This window comes from Alosa sapidissima, chromosome 9 (assembly GCF_018492685.1).
Source record: "Alosa sapidissima isolate fAloSap1 chromosome 9, fAloSap1.pri, whole genome shotgun sequence".
Classification (NCBI taxonomy): domain Eukaryota; kingdom Metazoa; phylum Chordata; class Actinopteri; order Clupeiformes; family Clupeidae; genus Alosa; species Alosa sapidissima.
This window is the reverse complement of record NC_055965.1, coordinates 31,753,146-31,771,112: the sequence shown is the minus strand read 5'-3', so window position 1 is coordinate 31,771,112 and position 17,967 is coordinate 31,753,146. Positions and strand designations below refer to the sequence as shown.

The 17,967-nt window shown below is 39.9% G+C and overlaps 2 protein-coding genes and 1 long non-coding RNA gene across 4 annotated transcripts in view; 2 read left to right on the top strand and 1 right to left on the bottom strand.

Annotated features, from left to right (window-relative positions):
* The window catches only part of LOC121719091, a 15,037-nt gene extending 3,290 nt beyond the window's left edge, over positions 1-11,747 (bottom strand). The window contains exon 1 of the long non-coding RNA XR_006034154.1: positions 11,148-11,747. This is a non-coding gene — a long non-coding RNA (uncharacterized LOC121719091). The remainder of the gene's footprint in view (positions 1-11,147) is intronic.
* The window catches only part of LOC121718880 (gastrula zinc finger protein XlCGF57.1-like), a 168,201-nt gene that overhangs the window by 106,353 nt on the left and 43,881 nt on the right, over positions 1-17,967 (top strand). The window lies entirely within an intron of this gene.
* On the top strand, positions 10,792-17,967 carry LOC121718885 (zinc finger protein 2 homolog). 2 transcript variants are annotated; one of them, XM_042104289.1, is made up of 3 exons: positions 10,792-10,975; positions 13,976-14,315; positions 16,420-17,967. In XM_042104289.1, the coding sequence occupies exons 2-3, from the start codon at positions 14,021-14,023 to the stop codon at positions 17,892-17,894; spliced, it is 1,770 nt and encodes a 589-aa protein (XP_041960223.1). In that variant the 5' UTR covers positions 10,792-10,975; positions 13,976-14,020; the 3' UTR covers positions 17,895-17,967. The 2 variants fall into 2 exon arrangements, with proteins under 2 accessions (XP_041960223.1, XP_041960222.1); XM_042104288.1 differs by having other exon boundaries at positions 10,792-11,082.

Here is a 17,967-nt window from a genome sequence, read left to right as displayed (position 1 = left end):
CATATAGGTTGATCATGTAGCCTACTGCCGTCATACATTGTTCTTTCTTACATTAAATAGCTTTAATTCATATGGTTAACTCTATTGTCTTTTCTACTTGTGACAAAAGTGGGGGACTGGCTCATCTGCTGCTCAGAGACTACTTTTGTTTTTAGGCTTAGGCTACTGCATACACAGATCAAGCTTGAGATTTGTTATCTATATTTGCATAATATTTGCAAAGTATATGAATCGCCATATTGGATGATACAAAAAGGTTAATATTTTAATTAATTTAATATGCTGCTTGCGAATAGGTTGACAACGCTACAACGTCCAGTATTAGCCCAACAATTACGCCGCTAATAATCATGGCTATGTCTCTTTACCACTTATGTCTGTATCTGGAAGCTTGGCACATTTGGCAGCATTTTCCCCCAATACTATTCGTCTTTTTTACCTGGCCTTTTCAGTCCCTCATGGCCTCTTTGTACCATCCATCCTCCCTGACGCTTATCACCACGGTAGGGCCGGCCCGGCTATGGTATCTGAGAAAACTTTTTAGAAAAGACGGGCTATATCAGGGATCTCCAACCTTTTTGGTAATGAGGGCTACCTGAAGACCCAAAATCATATGGGGGGCTACTCATTTAAAACAAACAAACCCTCACCCCTATTTTGTGAGGGTAGTCCTCCTAAATAATAGGCCTATGTGATTTTTACTTTTAATTTATCAATATTCTGTAGGCCTATAAGTCTATATATTAAGCAACTGTATTTTCATCTGATTCTTCAATACTTTAATAGCAGCAACACTACCAACATATTTGTTCAGTTTGTTCATTTCAAAGTTTGCATGGGGAATCTCCTCTTAATTTTTTAACAAAAAAAAAACAATATTTTTGTGCAATTAATAATTTGGTTTACAATTTGTACCCAATTTATACCCACCCACCCACCATTATGAATTCAGGGGTTGTTTAAGTTCTGATTTCAGTGGATTTCAGCAGTTTTAACATTTCAGTAGTAATCACCCACACCACCCTAACATATGAAGACTCCTTTTCAAGTTATTGCACACCTGAAATCTCTCCATGATCTGACAAAAAAGGTAATGCACAGTCCTGCTCAGTCAAGCATGCCACAAAAGTTTCAGCGCTATTATATGGCAGTAGCCTACGGAGGAGAAAAGGCCTGTGAGCTAAAGCAATTGTTTTTCAGTTCTTGAACAATCATGTAAGAACCGTATTTGACGAACATGGAATGGCCACAGAACTTTTACAAAGATATGCTTCCATTGGCTAAACCAGACGAGCAAGTTTTTCCCCTTTACTGTCTATGCGTGCGAGCAGCGTGTATGCTTCCGTTGTTGTTTAAAGATTGAATGGGAAACGGATTTGGAGCCAAAGGCTAAAATTTAACGCAGCTACAATTTGTAAGGTATTTAACGCAGCTACAATTTGTAAGGTATCACCAATAGCAAGTTCCGCGGGCACCGTGTTGGAGACCACTGGGCTATATGGACCCAACCAACTCTTCTTGGGAGGGGAGAACAACCCATGCTAGAGGCTGCGGTGTTAGGCATAGAATGTGAACGTGTGTAGCCAACTTTAAGAGAAGATAGATCAACGTGGCAAATGTCAATATTTTTCCCTCGACCGGCCCAAAAGTGAAGCGGCCCACCGGGAATTCTCCTGATTACCCACTCCGGGCCTGTTCAGAGGAAGCTTCTTCACTCCGGGCCTAGGAAGCTTCCTTCCTGCGGCTGTCACCCTACTGAACTCTGCATCTCCGTGACAACCAGCCAACTAAGTAATGCCACCGCATTGCACATATCTGTGTTCATCCATTGTTCATATTGCATAGCCATATTAAAATGTTGAGGAGTGAATTCTTTCCCTGGCTCCTTTTATAATTCTACACAAACATTCTATAGTTTCAGTGTTTTTTATACAGTCTATGGGGAAAATCTCTGAGGGCAATTGTCGCATCATATGGTTGTTTTCATCCAAAAATACAAGTAGTAAGATATAAACAATATATATTTTTTATTTAACAAAGTCTGAACACAGCATACAGTACTAGTCAACAAATTACAGCATTTCCTGAGTATAACAAACTTCACATGAAACATCCCATTTTCATATTATCAAACAATGTAAACAGAAATGTTGTTTCTACATTGAGCCAACACATCTTTACAATTTCATGTCAACACTAATTACCTGTCTGTACATAAATCAATTTTACATTTTCTACATAAAATTGCATAGTCCTACAGTTACACAGCATATTATAGGCTACATATATGGCCTGATGAAAGTGGAAAGCTAAGAGACTGAGGCTACCAAAGTTGTGTGCAAGATCTGCTCCAGTGAAATCCGTGTGAATGGACAGACAACCAATCTGAACACTTGAGTGTGCACGGTCCGTGTAACGCTTTGCAGGGCTATGTTCTATTTGCAGAATTCACATGAGAAAATATAAAAATAGGCTTAAAAATCAGTTATCCATTCTTTAGGACGGCACAGTAAATGGGATTGTTGCATATTTTGATTTTCATTTGAGCACAGTTACGGTTTTCTGTTGAGAAGTTAAACATTGAAATGATGCGTCAATTTTTTAATTTTCCTTTTTTGAGCTTTTGGTTGGACTGAACCACGAGCACCGGGGGAGAACAGCATCTAGCTGGGCCAGGCTAGATGGTGGAAGAGAGCGCCGCCTGAAGTTGTGCGTGATTTTGACTCATTACTTTAGAGATTAATAACTAAAACTTCGCCGATTTTGGGAGATGGCACGTTAAACATAACTTTCAGCCTATGTTGAACATATCTACAGTATATTTGAATACCATGGCCATGCCATACCATAGCAAATAATTCCCCAAAGCAGAAGACGTCAGTCTACAGGCTACCCCAAGCACTGTTTGACGTGGGACATTTTTGCTTATTTAACACTTTACGCTAGACCAGGTCTCATTAGGCTAAACGAAGAAACAACCGTGAGTATGCCTAATTTATCAGTTTATCCATTTATTCATTGCAACAGCAAATAGCCTACATTGCTATAGGCTACTACGGCTCAAGTCCATTGGATCATGTAGGCAAAGATCCTTGATTAGGCTACTCCGCTTGAACCCTCTCTGATGTAGGTCTCCAAAGCCTCCCAGAACATGAACATTCTACACACGTATATCAGGATGCAGCAATGTCTCCCTCTGCATCTGAAGTTATCTCGAGCTGACATTATCAATCGCTTGGCACCTTGATGCAAGCTGAACTGTGTTTGATAGCCCTCTATCTCTACATACGCTGATAAATTGTGATCACCAACACCGCGCGCCAATATGTATCAGGTCACCCCCCTACGCTTGTGGTTCACCCCAACAAAAATGGTAAAAAAGGCAAAAATCCGATATTAACTGAATTTTACTTTTGTTTCCAATCCATTTTCTGTTTTTTTCTTTATCTTGCGTGACTAATGACACATTTAGACAATAGCAGCAATTATCTATTTGCTGACCAGTTAAAAAAATTGAAAATTGGATTATTGAACACATTTTTATTTGGATCAGATGGATGGAGCAAATAGAACAAAGCACTGCAAAGCGTTACACGGACCGTGCACCAACCAGCGGAATATTCCACATAGGCCTACCAGCTTTCGCGGGGCCTAGCAATACAGCTACTTCTATGCCATGTAAGGGATAATGTATAGAACGCCTGTCATTGGGAAAATAAGTCCCGACAGAGCGAACCGGACCGGCGTTCTATACATTATCCCGCTTATTACACGGCTACTTGCCAAAACGAAACAATAAACTCCCCACGATGTGACTCTTTAGCCTACATAGCCTAGGCTATAGCCTATTTGTTACTGTTTCATCGTGGCTTTTGGTGAGAAACAAAGAGTTTGCAACAGCACACGCTGAACTTGAATCAAACATTCTTTAGAACACAGCTGATCAACCGTCTGCTTTCACTTTTAAATGAAGTTCAAGTTCCAGTCCTTGCGCAGTAATATGAAAGACGTAAATTAGAAGCACAAACCCCATTTTCCTTGACAGCGGTCTATTATTACTTAGCAACGGTCTGTTATTGAGAATTAGCAGACCGCCGAACATTGGGAAGACCCATTCAAGTGAGTGGAGCATTCTGCAGCACTCTGAAGAGCCGTGTAATAATTATAGTTATTGCACATCTGAAATCTCTCCATGATCTGACAAAAAAAGTATTGTTTTATGCCAGGTAATGCACAGTCCTATTGTATGGCATAGATAGATAAATCATTGTTGTCATTGTATGTGATACAATGCAACAAGTTCCATGCATGCCACAAGATTTTCAGCACTATTGCTACACGGAGGAGAAAAGGCCCGTGAGCTAAAGCAATTATTTTTCAGTCCTTAAACAATCATCAATCATGCACAAACTGTATGTGACAAACACGGAATGGCCACAGAACTTTCGAAAAGATACAGTACGTTTCCATTGGTTACAACAGACGAGGAAGCGTGTATGCACTCCGCTTCCGTTGTTTAAAGATTGAATGGGAAAAGGATTCAGAGCCAAAGACTAAAATTGTACCCAGCTATAATTTGTAAGGTATCACCAATATCAAGTTAATGTAGATGTATGGTTACATACATTCTTAAAATGGTTACGGTCTACAATTAAATATCTATTAAAAACTTCACAATGGAGGATGTTTTTAGAGCGTGATCTGCAGGCGACTTGTTGGCTATTTTTAAAAGGTGTGCAGCGGGCGCATTATAGGCGTCCCGCGAGCTACCTGGATCTAGACTCTGAGAATTTTTTATTTTTTAATTTGAATGTTTATGCCACGTCCGAAAAATTAACGAGCAACATCATTGCGTTATAATCGATTATGGTTGGCCACTGTATTGATGCAGCATCATCCATGTCCGCATTGCGATGCATCAACTACATGGTTAATTTCAACAGCTCTAATATTTACATTTAATATTTTGTATAGTATTGTAATATTTAATATATGTTTGTATAGTATTGTTTATTTTCATTAGGCTGTTGATTAATTTGACATTGTTGTTTATTATTAATATTCTCCTTAATGTAGTCTCACCATGCTATTGTTATTATATTATTGATTGAATGGACTTTATTGTTTATTATTGCTATTTTCCTTCATTTTCATTGTTTATTTCATTAGGCAATTAATTGAATTGACATTCTTTATTATTGCATTTTTTCTTAATGTAGTCTGACCAACATTTTAAATTGTTCCCTGTTAAATGTAAGTATTATATTGTTTTGTATGTGTATGTCGCTTTGGACAAAAGCGTCTGCCAAATCCCATAACCATGACCATTTAATTTATATTACTCTAAACCACCTTCTGTAAACCAACTGTATACTACTGTCTACACTGCACTATATGTCTTGTCCTGTCTATGCACCACCTGTCTATACTTTGTATATCACATTGCACTTTTCTGCTTTTTGCACTTCTGGTTAGATGCAAACTGCATTTTGTTGTCTTGTACTTTGCACAATGACAATAGAGTTGAATCTGATCTAATCTAAGATAATCTAATTTCATACCCTGGGAATACAGAGTTCTTGTGGAAGCACAATTTGAATTTGCTCAGTGAGTCACTTTGGCAATGAGTAATGATGCACGTTACTTTTGTCCTTTGTATAGCAGGGAACCAATCATATCGGTGTATCTGATATAGGCGGGCCAGAGTCGAGCTAAACAGATGACAGTCGTAGTGTTATCTGATTGTGTTATAGTCCGGAATCAGTCAGTAAAACATTGGTCATATTAGTGTTATCCAATTGTGTGCAGTGAGATTTTCAAATGCATGCTTGGTACCGCTCCTCGAGTTGGGCCATTACATTTGGGTCTGGAATCTCCAGGCTAATTCTTTCACACAATTTTAAGCCAAAAACCACTTGGAGGTGCGAACAATATTGGTGTTTTGGTTGATTTGACCATCAGCCTGCAGGAAGGATTTCAGAGCCCTGAGAGAACTTGAGAAACACCAGCAAACACCAGTGTTGTGTGTAACGCGTTACAAAGTAACGAGTTACAGTAACGTAACTACTGAAAATACGTAAATACAGTAACGCACTACTACTGAAAATTTGGTAACGTAACGTAGTTCCTTTTTCATATTGGCGCAAAGTTACTTTTCCTAGGGACAGGTTTGACAGCGACGCTGCTTTCTCAGCTGCGCTCTTGCGCAATAGGCACGAGCTCCACATGGCAGCCTACGTGACAGAGGCTGGTAGCATGAAGTGCAATCATAGCTCCACATGGTACGTGACAGAGGCTGGTAGCAATGATGCGAGACGCAGCCAACGCTAACTTCTGAGGGATGGACATTACTTCGAACTCGTTGAAACTAAGGGGAGGAATGTGAGTGTTAGTTGTAGCCTACACTGTGCCCTGATTTTGTCCACTGCCGTTAACTCAACTGCCAGCCTATTGATACGATTTGCACTAGCTTTGCACCAAATTTCGGAGGAGCACCTGTTTAATGAAAGAGCATAAGGCTATAAAATAAGCCCTCATATATTTTGTGTTCACCTATATGCCCAAGATGTATCGAGGCTATGTTATTTGATATTGTTTCATAGGGCTTTAGTGGTGGTGTTGAAGCCTATAACCCCAATGTTTTCTTGTCAAGTGCTCTGTTTGTGGCATTTTTTTTTATAATAAATAGCACAAAAGAAATACCTGTTATGTCCTCCATAGTAGAACTTTCTGTAGGCCTACACATTTAGGAACAGATATTGGGTTCTGCCCAAAGTCGAGCAACATAAAAGTAACGTAAAAGTTTACTTTCCATAGAGGGTAACTAAGTAAAGTAACGGGTTACTTTTTTGAGAAGTAATGAGTAACAAGCAAACACTACTTTTTAAAAGTAACTACCCCAACACGGCAATTACACTCAGTTAGGGTGAATGAAAAGGAGACGTCTTGCAAAAAGCCACATAAATATTCTCATTGTGAAAAACCATTTAAAACATCTTCACTAGTTAACCACCACATGCTTATACGTGCTGGAGAGAAGCCTCATAAATGTACCCAGTGTGGAAAAGCTTTTTCACTAATATGTAGTCTTCAACAGCATATGCTAGTATACACTGGAGGAGATTAAAAAGGAGGTCATGAATATACACAACGTGGGAAAAATCAGACAACAAAACACTCACACGCTGGCTTTTCAATGTGAACAGCTTTCAAGTATTGAGATTAAAATCACTAAGTTCCAAAGTTAAACAGTCAACACATCAACCTTCCCTGGTGACTGGATATGAGTTTGGAAGGAAGAAATGTGAAGAGATTCTGGGAATCTATCCCTATGCTATATTCATACTATATTCCTGCATTCTTGACTGCATTCTGGGAAATGCAGTGACAGCCACAGGAACAATGTTGATCTGTATTCATTAAATTGCATGCTCACAAGCAAACATGTCAAAACTGACCTCGTCCATAGCTCATGGGTAAGTCATCCACCTGCAGCCCAAAAGACCCACGTTCATTTCCAGCCTGACAATATCAATGCCCAAACACCTAGTACCCCTATGCTCTAAAACTTCATGGACCCCGTTCATTGCCCAAACACCTGTATCCCCATCAGGGTTGTGCAGGGGGAGGGGGGTGCCGATTTTGTTACCTGGGATGTTTGGCTAACATCAAATAAATTTTACAAATGATCTCACTCCTCTCCTATCTTTTAGTAACTCCTCTCTTCTCTCCCACTCCTGTCCTCTCTTCTCTCACCCCAATTCTCTCTTCTACACACTCCTCTCTTACTCCTCTTCTTTCACTCCTCTTCTCTCACTCATCTTTCTCACTTCTCTCCTTCCTCTCTCCTCTCATTCCTCCCTCTCTAACTGCTCTTCTTTCCCCCCTCCCCTCTCTCAATAGATTGACCATATACAACTGCAAAGCCTTATCATAGGCATGTTACATTCATGACATGAAAAGTGGAACTTATAGAACGGAAATTACAAATTACGCAGTAGTCTAAACATTTCCTTGCACAAAACTGATGAACCCAGCATCGATGTGTCATATAAATTAAAACACAAATTGAAGCAACAGCTTGACCATTGGACAATCCTACCACAAAGCCTTCCCATATGCATGCAAAGTTTATGACATAAAAAGTGGAATATGAATGCATTTCATCGTTTCGCGATTTGACTGATTCTTGAGCTCTCAGCGCAGTGTTGACTTGCGCATCTTTTTAAGATAGTGAGCATAAACGAAGGAAACCCTCTAATCGGACGGGCAAGACTGACAGGCCCGCACGCCTAGCCTATGTCAAACAGGTGCTTTCTCTTTGCCCTCCACAAATTAAGCTACAGGTAATTCCGTAGCTGTTTGAATAAATTTGCGTTTTGGATTGACAACGCGACTGACAATGTTATGATAAATAGGCTATAACAGCCTACTAACTTTGCAAAGTCAACTTGAATGCATCAATTTTGAACAAAGTTGTGTAGGCTACCGCGCCAGCTGTAGTCTGCATGAACAGTTCTTGCACAAGCCACCATTTTGATTTGCATAGGGGAGATGCGGGATGAACCCGTTTGAGGGCGAGCGGTGCAGGGAGAGAATGCGTGCTCTACACTCACTCTCATCTCTATGAAATAATGTAGCCTAGGCTATCTAGGCTAATATATATTTTAAATATAGTAAGCAATCATGGAAACAATAGGCTTTGTTTGTCAGGCTTTCCCCACTGGCCCCGTCGGCTTGTCCTGTGCCTTTGACATGGGTCTATTTAAAAAGCGGGAGCGGCAGCGCCAGCCCTGACCCCTGTGTAAACCAAGCCCACTCGGCGTGGTCACGTCACGCATATCTCTGCTGCGCCATCGTTTCCCAACCTTGGGGTCGGGACCCCATGTGGGGTCGCCTTAAAAGTACTGCTCTCGACTGGATGTTACACCAGAGATGAGATGCGCGCTTATATTGTGAATGAGTAGCCTATTGTGTTGGAGTCGCCAACATTTTCTGACATCAAAATAGGGTCACCGGCCAAAAAATTTTCCACCACAACTGCCTTATTAAAGTTCACCAATGATGTATCATCATCCCTTGATGATAATATGTCTACTGGAGCGATTTTTATAGACTTAACCAAAGCTTTTGATCTTGTTAATCACTACATGCTTTTAGACAAACTTCATGCTATTGGGCTCTCTAAACAAGCTCTTCTTTGGTTTAGCTCTTATTTACATTTTCGGCAACAGTGTGTCCTTTTTCAGGGTAGTCTATCCTCCTTTGCCATTATGGAAAAGGGTGTCCCTCAAGGATCCTCGTTAGGGCCTCTCCTATTTTCAGTCTTTATCAATGACCTTCCACAAGCTTGCTCGGACTGTTCTATTCACTTATATGCTGATGACACAGTGATCTATAATTCCAACTCTAATATTTCTAAGATACAGAACACTCTTCAGACAGACTTTGATATTATTCAAAAATGGTTCCAATGTAATGACCTCCTGTTGAATAAAAAGAAATCATACTGTATGCTTTTCCCAACAAGATCTACTGTTAAACAAACAAATTTGTCAATTAACTTTTTAGATGGCACCGCTCTTGGCAGAGTAGATGAATTTAAATACTTGGGCTTTTGGCTTGATTCTCAACTCTCCTATAAAACCCACATCAATCATACTATAAGAAAGCTGAATTGTAATATAAGGATGCTGTATCGTTTCAATAATTGTTTTACACAGCAGATCAGGTTGAGAATTGTGAAGCAATTATTATTTCCAGTTATAGACTATGCTGATGTAGTATATCAGAACTCCACTGAGACTTGTCTTAAGCCTTTGACTGTTGTCTTTAATAGTATTTGCAGATTTGTATTGAAATGTTCATACAGGACGCATCACTGTATCCTGTATGATTCATTGAATATTCTGTCACCCAACGCCAGGAGACAGTTTCATTGGTTCCAGCTTATTTTTAAGTGCATACATCTTAGTTATCCACTCTACCTGCAACAACATTTAATACCTTACCAAACAAACTATAGTTTGAGGCACACCGAATATCTATCACTTACAGTACCACATATCTCCAAAGAAAGCGGCAGGCGTTCATTTAAATACAAGGCTCCCTTTGACTGGAATAGCCTGCCTGGGGCCTTAAGATCAATTACATCTTTGAGTCGCTTCAAGACATCTTTGTTCACATATCTGAAAGCAAATAACCGTTGTAATTGTTTTCATTAATGCTTTTTTGTGTGTCTTTGATCTGTCAATATGCTCTGTTATAGATATGTGAGCGTACGTGTCTATATTTTCGTATATGTGTATGTATGTACTGTGCGCATGCATATATGTGTCTCTGTATGTATATATGTGGATATGAAGATGTATGCTTGTTGTATATATGTGTATATGTATGTATTTTTAGGGAATGGGAGCTGGTGGGGGAAGGGGGCTGTATGTGAGTGAATGTGTATGTTGTATTGTACTGTACTGTAGTATCTTGTCCTTGTACCTTTGTCTTTGTCCAGTCCTATCGAGGACCCTCTCGAAAATGAGATGCCACATCTCAAGAGGCATTCCTCTTTAAATAAATAATAATAAAATAATAAATAAAATATTTTGCCAAGTAATTCTAGAGATGTATATTTTGGGTTTTTGTTTTCTTTTTTTTAAGAAGAACTGGTTTAATAAAGATAATTTAAGTGTAGGGAAATATATTATTCAGACCCACACTCCATTTCAGAAGGTGGCGGTAATACAACCAGACGTTGTTTGCCACCTGCGATAAAAACAAGAAGAAGAAGAAATGTTGTTTGTTGTCGCTGGCTTCACGCAGCTGAAGCCGATACACGCAGCCCACCTCGGGAGAATATTCGCACGTTGATGTTGGTTCAAGACATTTTGCAGGGATAAACACTGTCCCACGTCTAATCAGACACAAACACAAAATCGGCAGATCTAAGTTGACGGAGCAGCGAACTTGCCGTTGGAAGGTAGCCTATATGTTTTTTTTTTTCAGAAACAGACGAGAGCTAGTTAGACAAGCATCCCAGGTAACTTCGCGAGTGACCGCTGATCTCAACACAGCCTATCTTAAGAAGTAAGTAATACATGCATGCAAACCTATTTTAGAGATCGGTGTTTTCTCCCTAAAAAGCCAATAACCTTGAGTCATGTGGACCACTGTCGGTCCCCTGGTATGGGGGCAGATCGGCGTTCCGCTTGCTTTTTCCTCATCGGTCCTCTGGACCGCTGTCGTCTCGCTATCCGGAGAAATAGGCTAGTCTTTGGTCGCCGCTATTTAGCGATTTCCGGCTCCCATTGATTTCCATTCAACATATAAACAAAATGGTTTTTGCAACCATTTCACTTTGATTATAAACTACATTTTGGTACAACATAGAGCAGGAATAACATAATTTGGCTGAAGCAATGAGGAGAGATTTTATGCAAAGTGTCAGCCTCTAAGACTGCCATTGCCTAAATTTGTGGTCGTTTAATGTCGAATGTCAGAGTAATTACATTCCAAAACGTACCTTAATGATATTCCACAATTTATAAAGGAACGAATTTTTAAAAGAAAAACAATATATCAGAAGGATTACACAAATAATTGACAAGGAAGTACAAGATTATTCGACGGTCGCTTCTTTTCTAATAAATATTGGGCTACATTACATATTTCAGGCCACTAGATGGCGGCATTTCACTGCACTTCGGGCATTTTTTGGATGTAAAAGCAAGCAGTGAAATGGCGTCATCTGGTGGCCGCAATAGCGCCATGAAATATTTAATTTAACAGGAAATTACGATAGAAATGTTGTTTCTTCTTACTAATGATTTGTGTTATCCCTCTGATATATTGTGTTTTTCTTTTTAAACTTCGTTCATTTACAAATTGTGATGTAATATGAATGTATGTTTTACTCTGATAAGTAAGGGATTCTTTCACACAAACTCGCGTCACAGACCTACGTCACACACCATTGAGGTGCAAACAATCAGAGTTTTGGTTGATTTGACCATCAGTTAACTTCGAAACAGGTATTTTACTTTGGATAGACAATAGCAGTCCATCTTAGGAGTGATTAACGTCAAAAAAATCTACACTGGAAAAACTCAACATTTGACACCTCCACCTGTTTAGTGTTCTAAAGACGTCAAATAGTCTGATATAGTTACCAAATTCATAGCCAAACAGCAAGAAGGGAAAATGCATGGATGGCTATAAAAGCTGTGCTTTCATTATACAACTAAACACGACAAAATACAATTATAACCCTTGAGCCAGCTCCTTACTATGTAATCTCAATGGAAATGTGAAAGAATAACGGCCGCCAAGGCAACCTGTTATAGGTGACTCATGGACAATGGGAAATGCAAAGCACTCCCCGTCACACAGCGTCAATTTTCTTCCTCCCGAGATTTCTCCACGTTGCTTGATTTCTGTTTTTCTGTTATTTTTGCTGTATATATGTTGTACGAAAAGGTAGTTTGTTATCAAAGTGGAATGGTTGCTGGCAAAGTCAGCGGCGTTAGTTTAACCACATAATTGACGTTTTGTTTACATGTGTTGAATGGAAGTCAATGGGAGCCGTAAATCGGTAAATAGCGGGTACCAAAGATTATTTCTCCGGATAGCGAGACAGCAGTGTCCTCTGGTGGGTAGACAAACGCCTTTGTCACTTTCGGTACAAACTCTTGTTATGCAGTTCAGTTATAGTTATTAATCAATTTACATGTTGAGTTAGTAAGCCTAGTTAAAGTGGTGTGGACCAGGCGTGATAAAGCCACCAATGGACTTGGCATGGTAAAGCCACCAGTTGATCTACGAATGTTTTTTTCTCTGGTTCTCTGGGCACAATCCCACTACACAACTTGAAATGTATCGACCTCAATCAAAGAGGAAAAGAGGCAGCACATAATTTGCCAAATAACCATTCATGGAAAGTTGCTCTCTATTATAAAAAAAAAGAAACTTTGGGGTCATTCCACGTCAATTCAACCATTCTGAAAAAATTACCAGGTGTACCTATGTTACCCAGGAGACCCACTGTAAAATTACTCTTATGTAAGATCAATACTTTCCAAGATACAGCCAGTTTTACAGGGGGAGGGCGGTGTCGATTTTGTTCGGCCTCTTTTTTTTGTCAAAGTTCACAAGCCCACAGCGCAAGACCTAAATCATGTAGGAAGCTCAAATTGTACATGCAATTACAATTTGATAGTATGTAGCAAAATCGTCACGTTTGGTCTGGATAATCCTGCATGGTCATAGCTGTCCCTCAAAGTTGGCTGGGCTCTGTTTAGGCCTTCAGAGGACATATTTGTACTCAACATAGGCTCTTGATTTATTTTCCTTACTGAGATAAGTAGAAACACTCTCACAAAAAACAATGAACAGAAAATAAATTCCTTCAGGGTCTGAACAGCAGACCTTAAAAGTCTGAAAAATCATTTTGGTTCTCATTTTCAGAGTACCCAAACACCTTGTGGGAATATACAAAGATTTTTTTAAATATTTTTTTCTTTATTCTCCATGATCTTTTCTTTTTAAAAACACCAATTTGACTTGTCTTATGCAAATCTTTCTTTTTCACTTTCCACCCTGAACATGGGCAAAATGCACCATTGACATCAATATGTTTTGTATCGAGCTACCACAGGTTACTCTATACAACCACAGGTGGCGCTGTGGCAGCTCTATGTCCTCCTACATGGTTTAGTTCTTGCGCTGTGGGCTTGTGAACTTTGACAAAAAAAAGAGGCCGGACAAAATCGACACCCCCCTCCCCCTGTAAAACTGGCTGTATCTTGGAAAGTATTGATCTTACATAAGAGTAATTTTACAGTGTGTCTCCTGGGTAACATTGGTACACCTGGTAATTTTCAGAATCTTTTGAGACCTAAGTGCGTGGGCCCTGGTTGAACTGACGTGGAATGACCCTTTGGCCTTTTTGACCTTTGACCTCATTCTGTTTCCTTGACTACAGGCAATTGAACACTTTGGACGGGATCATCTTTGTTCAGCTAGCAACATGGATCTCGGAGTTCCATTTAGTTCTGGCTGTGCTGAAACGCAGCAGGTTGACCTGATTGTGCTGGTGAAAGAAGAAGATATAAAAGAGGAGGAATATGGTCATATGATTTCATGTCCAGATGAAGAAGAAAAGCCCTTTGCAGAGCTTCACTGTGAATCTCAAACAGACTGTAAAACTGAAACAGACGTCACAGAGTCACCAAGGTGTACGTACAGTGAAATGACAACAGTGAAGACTGAAGTGAAGAAAGAGGAGGAGGAAGAGGAGGAACAACACGAACATCTGCTGGAAAGTAAGTCCTCTCACAAGCAGCTAAATAAACTTACAAAAAAGTAAGGACATTTGAGTGTAGATTATTTATCTGTTGTTTTTTTAGCCTGGAAAATCCAGGCCCTGATAATCTAGAAGGATTAAGGGTTTGGCAAAGAGCAATGTAATGGCCCAACTAGAGGGGTGGCAACAAGCACTCATTTAAAAATCTCACTGCACTCAACTGGATAACACTAGACCATGTTTACTCTGAATTATTTCGGACTTCGACGCAATCGGATAACACTACGACCAATGTGTACTGTCCTCCAACATTGCAGCGCTATCTTCATCAGTTTAGCTGGTTCCCCGAATTTATTGGGGTAAAAGTAACGTGCACCATTGCTCTTTGCCAGAGTGTCTCGCAGAGACAATTCCATTGTGCTCTCGCGAGAACTCTGGATTTCCAGGGTAATGTTTTTTGGCAATACATCTTATACCGTTGGAAAGCCTGTTTAGTTTCCTTTCAAATGGTGCCCCATTTGTAAGGAACATGCACTTGTGGGATGAGCAGCAGAGCTGAGTATGTGGGGTTGCGCCCATGAAAAATTTGCCAAATCTTCTCTGCCTGGTTACCACAGACACCAAACAAAAATTCCTTACTTTTTGTAAGTTTAGGTAGGTGTGTAGCACTGAGTTTTGTGACTCTAGAGGATAAAAGTATATGTACTCTTTTAATCCCATGAGGGAAATTTGGTCTCTGCATTTATCCCAATCCGTGAATTAGTGAAACAAACTCACACACTGAACACACAGTGAGGTGAAGCACACACTAATATTGGCGCAGTGAGCTGCCTGCAACAACAGCGTCACTCGGGGAACAGTGAGGGGTTAGGTTCCTTGCTCAAGGGCACTTCAGCCGTGCCCACTGGTCGGGGTTTGAACCGGCAACCCTGCGGTTACAAGTCCGAATGCCACGGCTAGAGGGCGCTGTTGCACTCAGGTCTGTGGAAGCGCTGTGTTGTATTACATTGACTCATTCATATGCAGAAGGTACTCACCCAGGTAACGAAAGCTCATACACAGTTAACAAAGCGGCACATTTAGATAAGAGAAGTATTAGTTTGGGTTTAGAGTAGCCTGCTCATGTATCTCTTTAAAATGCTGGCTCCTCTGATGTCAGTTCATGACACTGGTTAGGGAGATGCCACTGACGATCCGGAGATTAATGGTAGGGTACCCTGGTTCCTCTGATATCCGTTGCAGTGCATTTAGCTGTTTTTTTCGGCTGTTTTGAATAAATATGCAGTTCACGATTAACACAACGTTACTATGTTATCTCTCGTTAGGGAGACGTGCAGGGGCCCACTGACAATCCTGTTGTTGATTTGCATTCAGCTCAATGAGCATCAAACCAGTTAATAGGCTAACTGAAATAACACCATACCAATCTCTAGGTATGTGATGATGTGGGGCTATTTTAATTCCAAAGGCCAAGGGAACTTTATCAGGATGCATAGTGTCCTGGATCCATGAAATAACCGGCCTTTAAAAATAAAAATCTGCCTGCCTCTGTGGGAATTTAACATATACAGTACATAGCCAATACTTATGACCCCTGTATTTTAAGGAAGAACATTTATTTATTTATTTATTTATTTATTTATTTATTTATTTATTATACATTATTCATTCTCAAAGAAAATTGGTGTCCTTAAAGGTTGTATATTTCCTAATTTTTTTAACCTAAGCATTAAGATCAATTTCCAAAAAATGGTTTTATTTTTCTCTTTTTAGTCAACGTTAGCAGAGGTGCCAATAACTCCGGAGGGTACTGTACACTGGCGCCACCTTTTCTAGATGCTTCGGTACATATGGGCAAGACGGCACATTTGGCATTTTGGTCAAGTCAAGTTATAGCACATTGGGTCTTATAGTGTGAACACACATCTTGTGAACTTTGAACTTGATTTACATTGTATGTGACTTACTCATACAGTGTGATGTGGTATGCAATAACATTGCTAAAATCGCACATGCCCAGCGTCAGGGTGTCTTATAGTAAGTAATGTGTCTGTTGGCGAAACGTCTAAGCCTCTATGGTAACTCTTCATTCTAATTCTAAGTCTCTATGGTATCTCTTTCAGGTGTATCAGAACATCCACATGTAACGCAACAGAAGATCCAGGGACAGAATGATGAACTCAACCTGCAGCTCAAAGGAAGGCTGCACCACTGCACGGTCTGCAGGAAGAGTTTCATGACTCAGAGAGAACTTGACAAACACCAGCAAACACACTCTGTTAGGGTGAATGAAAAGGAGAAGTCTCATTGTGAAAAAGCATTTACAACATCCTCACTAGTTAACCAGCACATGCTTACACACACTGTAGAGAAGCCTCATCAATGTACCCAGTGTGGAAAAGCTTTTTCACATAGTTCAAGTCTTAGAAACCACATGCTGATGATACACACTGTAGAGAAGCCTCATCAATGTGCCCAGTGTGGAAAAGCTTTTTCACATAGTTCAAGTCTTTCACGCCACATGCATGAACACAAAGGAAAGAAGCCAAATATGAAACACTCTGGAGAGAATCCTCATAAATGTGCCCAGTGTGGAAAAGCTTTTACAACATCCACAACTCTTAAATTTCACATGCGTATACACACTGGAGAGAAGCCACATAAATGTGTCCAGTGTGGAAAAGCATTTACATCATCCACAACTCTTAAATGTCACATGCGTACACATACCGGAGAGAAGCCTCATAAATGTGTCCAGTGTGGAAAAGCTTTTTCACAAAGTTCAACTCTTAGAAGACACATGTTTATACACAGTGGGGAGAGGCATCATAAATGCGCCCAGTGTGGAAAAGCTTTTACAACATCCAAAATTCTTAAATTGCACATGCGTATACATACCGGAGAGAAGCCATATAACTGTGCCCAGTGTGGAAAAGCTTTTATAACATCCACAACTCTTAAATGTCACATGCGTACACATCCTGGTGAGAATCCTCATAAATGTGCCCAGTGTGGAAAAGCTTTTACAACATCCTCAATTCTTAAATTGCACATGCGTATACATACCGGAGAGAAGCCATATAAGTGTGCCCAGTGTGGAAAAGCTTTTACAACATCCACAAGTATTAATTGTCACATGCGTACACATACTGGAGAGAAGCCTCATAAATGTGTCCAGTGTGGAAAAGCTTTTTCACAAAGTTCAACTCTTAAAAGACACATGTTAATACACAGTGGAGAGAAGCCTTATAAATGTGTCCAGTGTGAAAAGGTTTTTCAAACAATGTCAAACTTAACATGTCACATACTTACGCACACTGGAGAGAAGCCTCATATATGTTCCCAGTGTGGAAAAGCTTTTACACAAATTTCAACTCTTAGAATACACATGCTTATACACAGTGGAGAGAAGCCTCATAAATGTGTCCAGTGTGAAAAGGCTTTTCAAACAATGTCAAACTTAACATGTCACATGCTTACGCATACTGGAGAGAAGCCTCATACATGTACCCTGTGTGGAAAAGCTTTTTCAAGAGGTACAACTCTTAAAAGCCACATGCTAATACACACTGGAGAGAAGTCTCATAAATGTGTCTAGCAGAGGTTGAAAAAGTACTAAAATATTGTACTAAAGTAAAAGTAGCAATACTTTGATTAAATATTACACAAGA

Bases quoted from the DNA above. Each gene is read 5' to 3' on its own strand.
- LOC121718885 (XM_042104289.1), top strand. From the start codon at position 14,021: ATGGATCTCGGAGTTCCATTTAGTTCTGGCTGTGCTGAAACGCAGCAG. The intron at 14,316-16,419 runs GTAAGTCCTCTC...TATCTCTTTCAG, and splicing joins ACACGAACATCTGCTGGAAA to GTGTATCAGAACATCCACAT.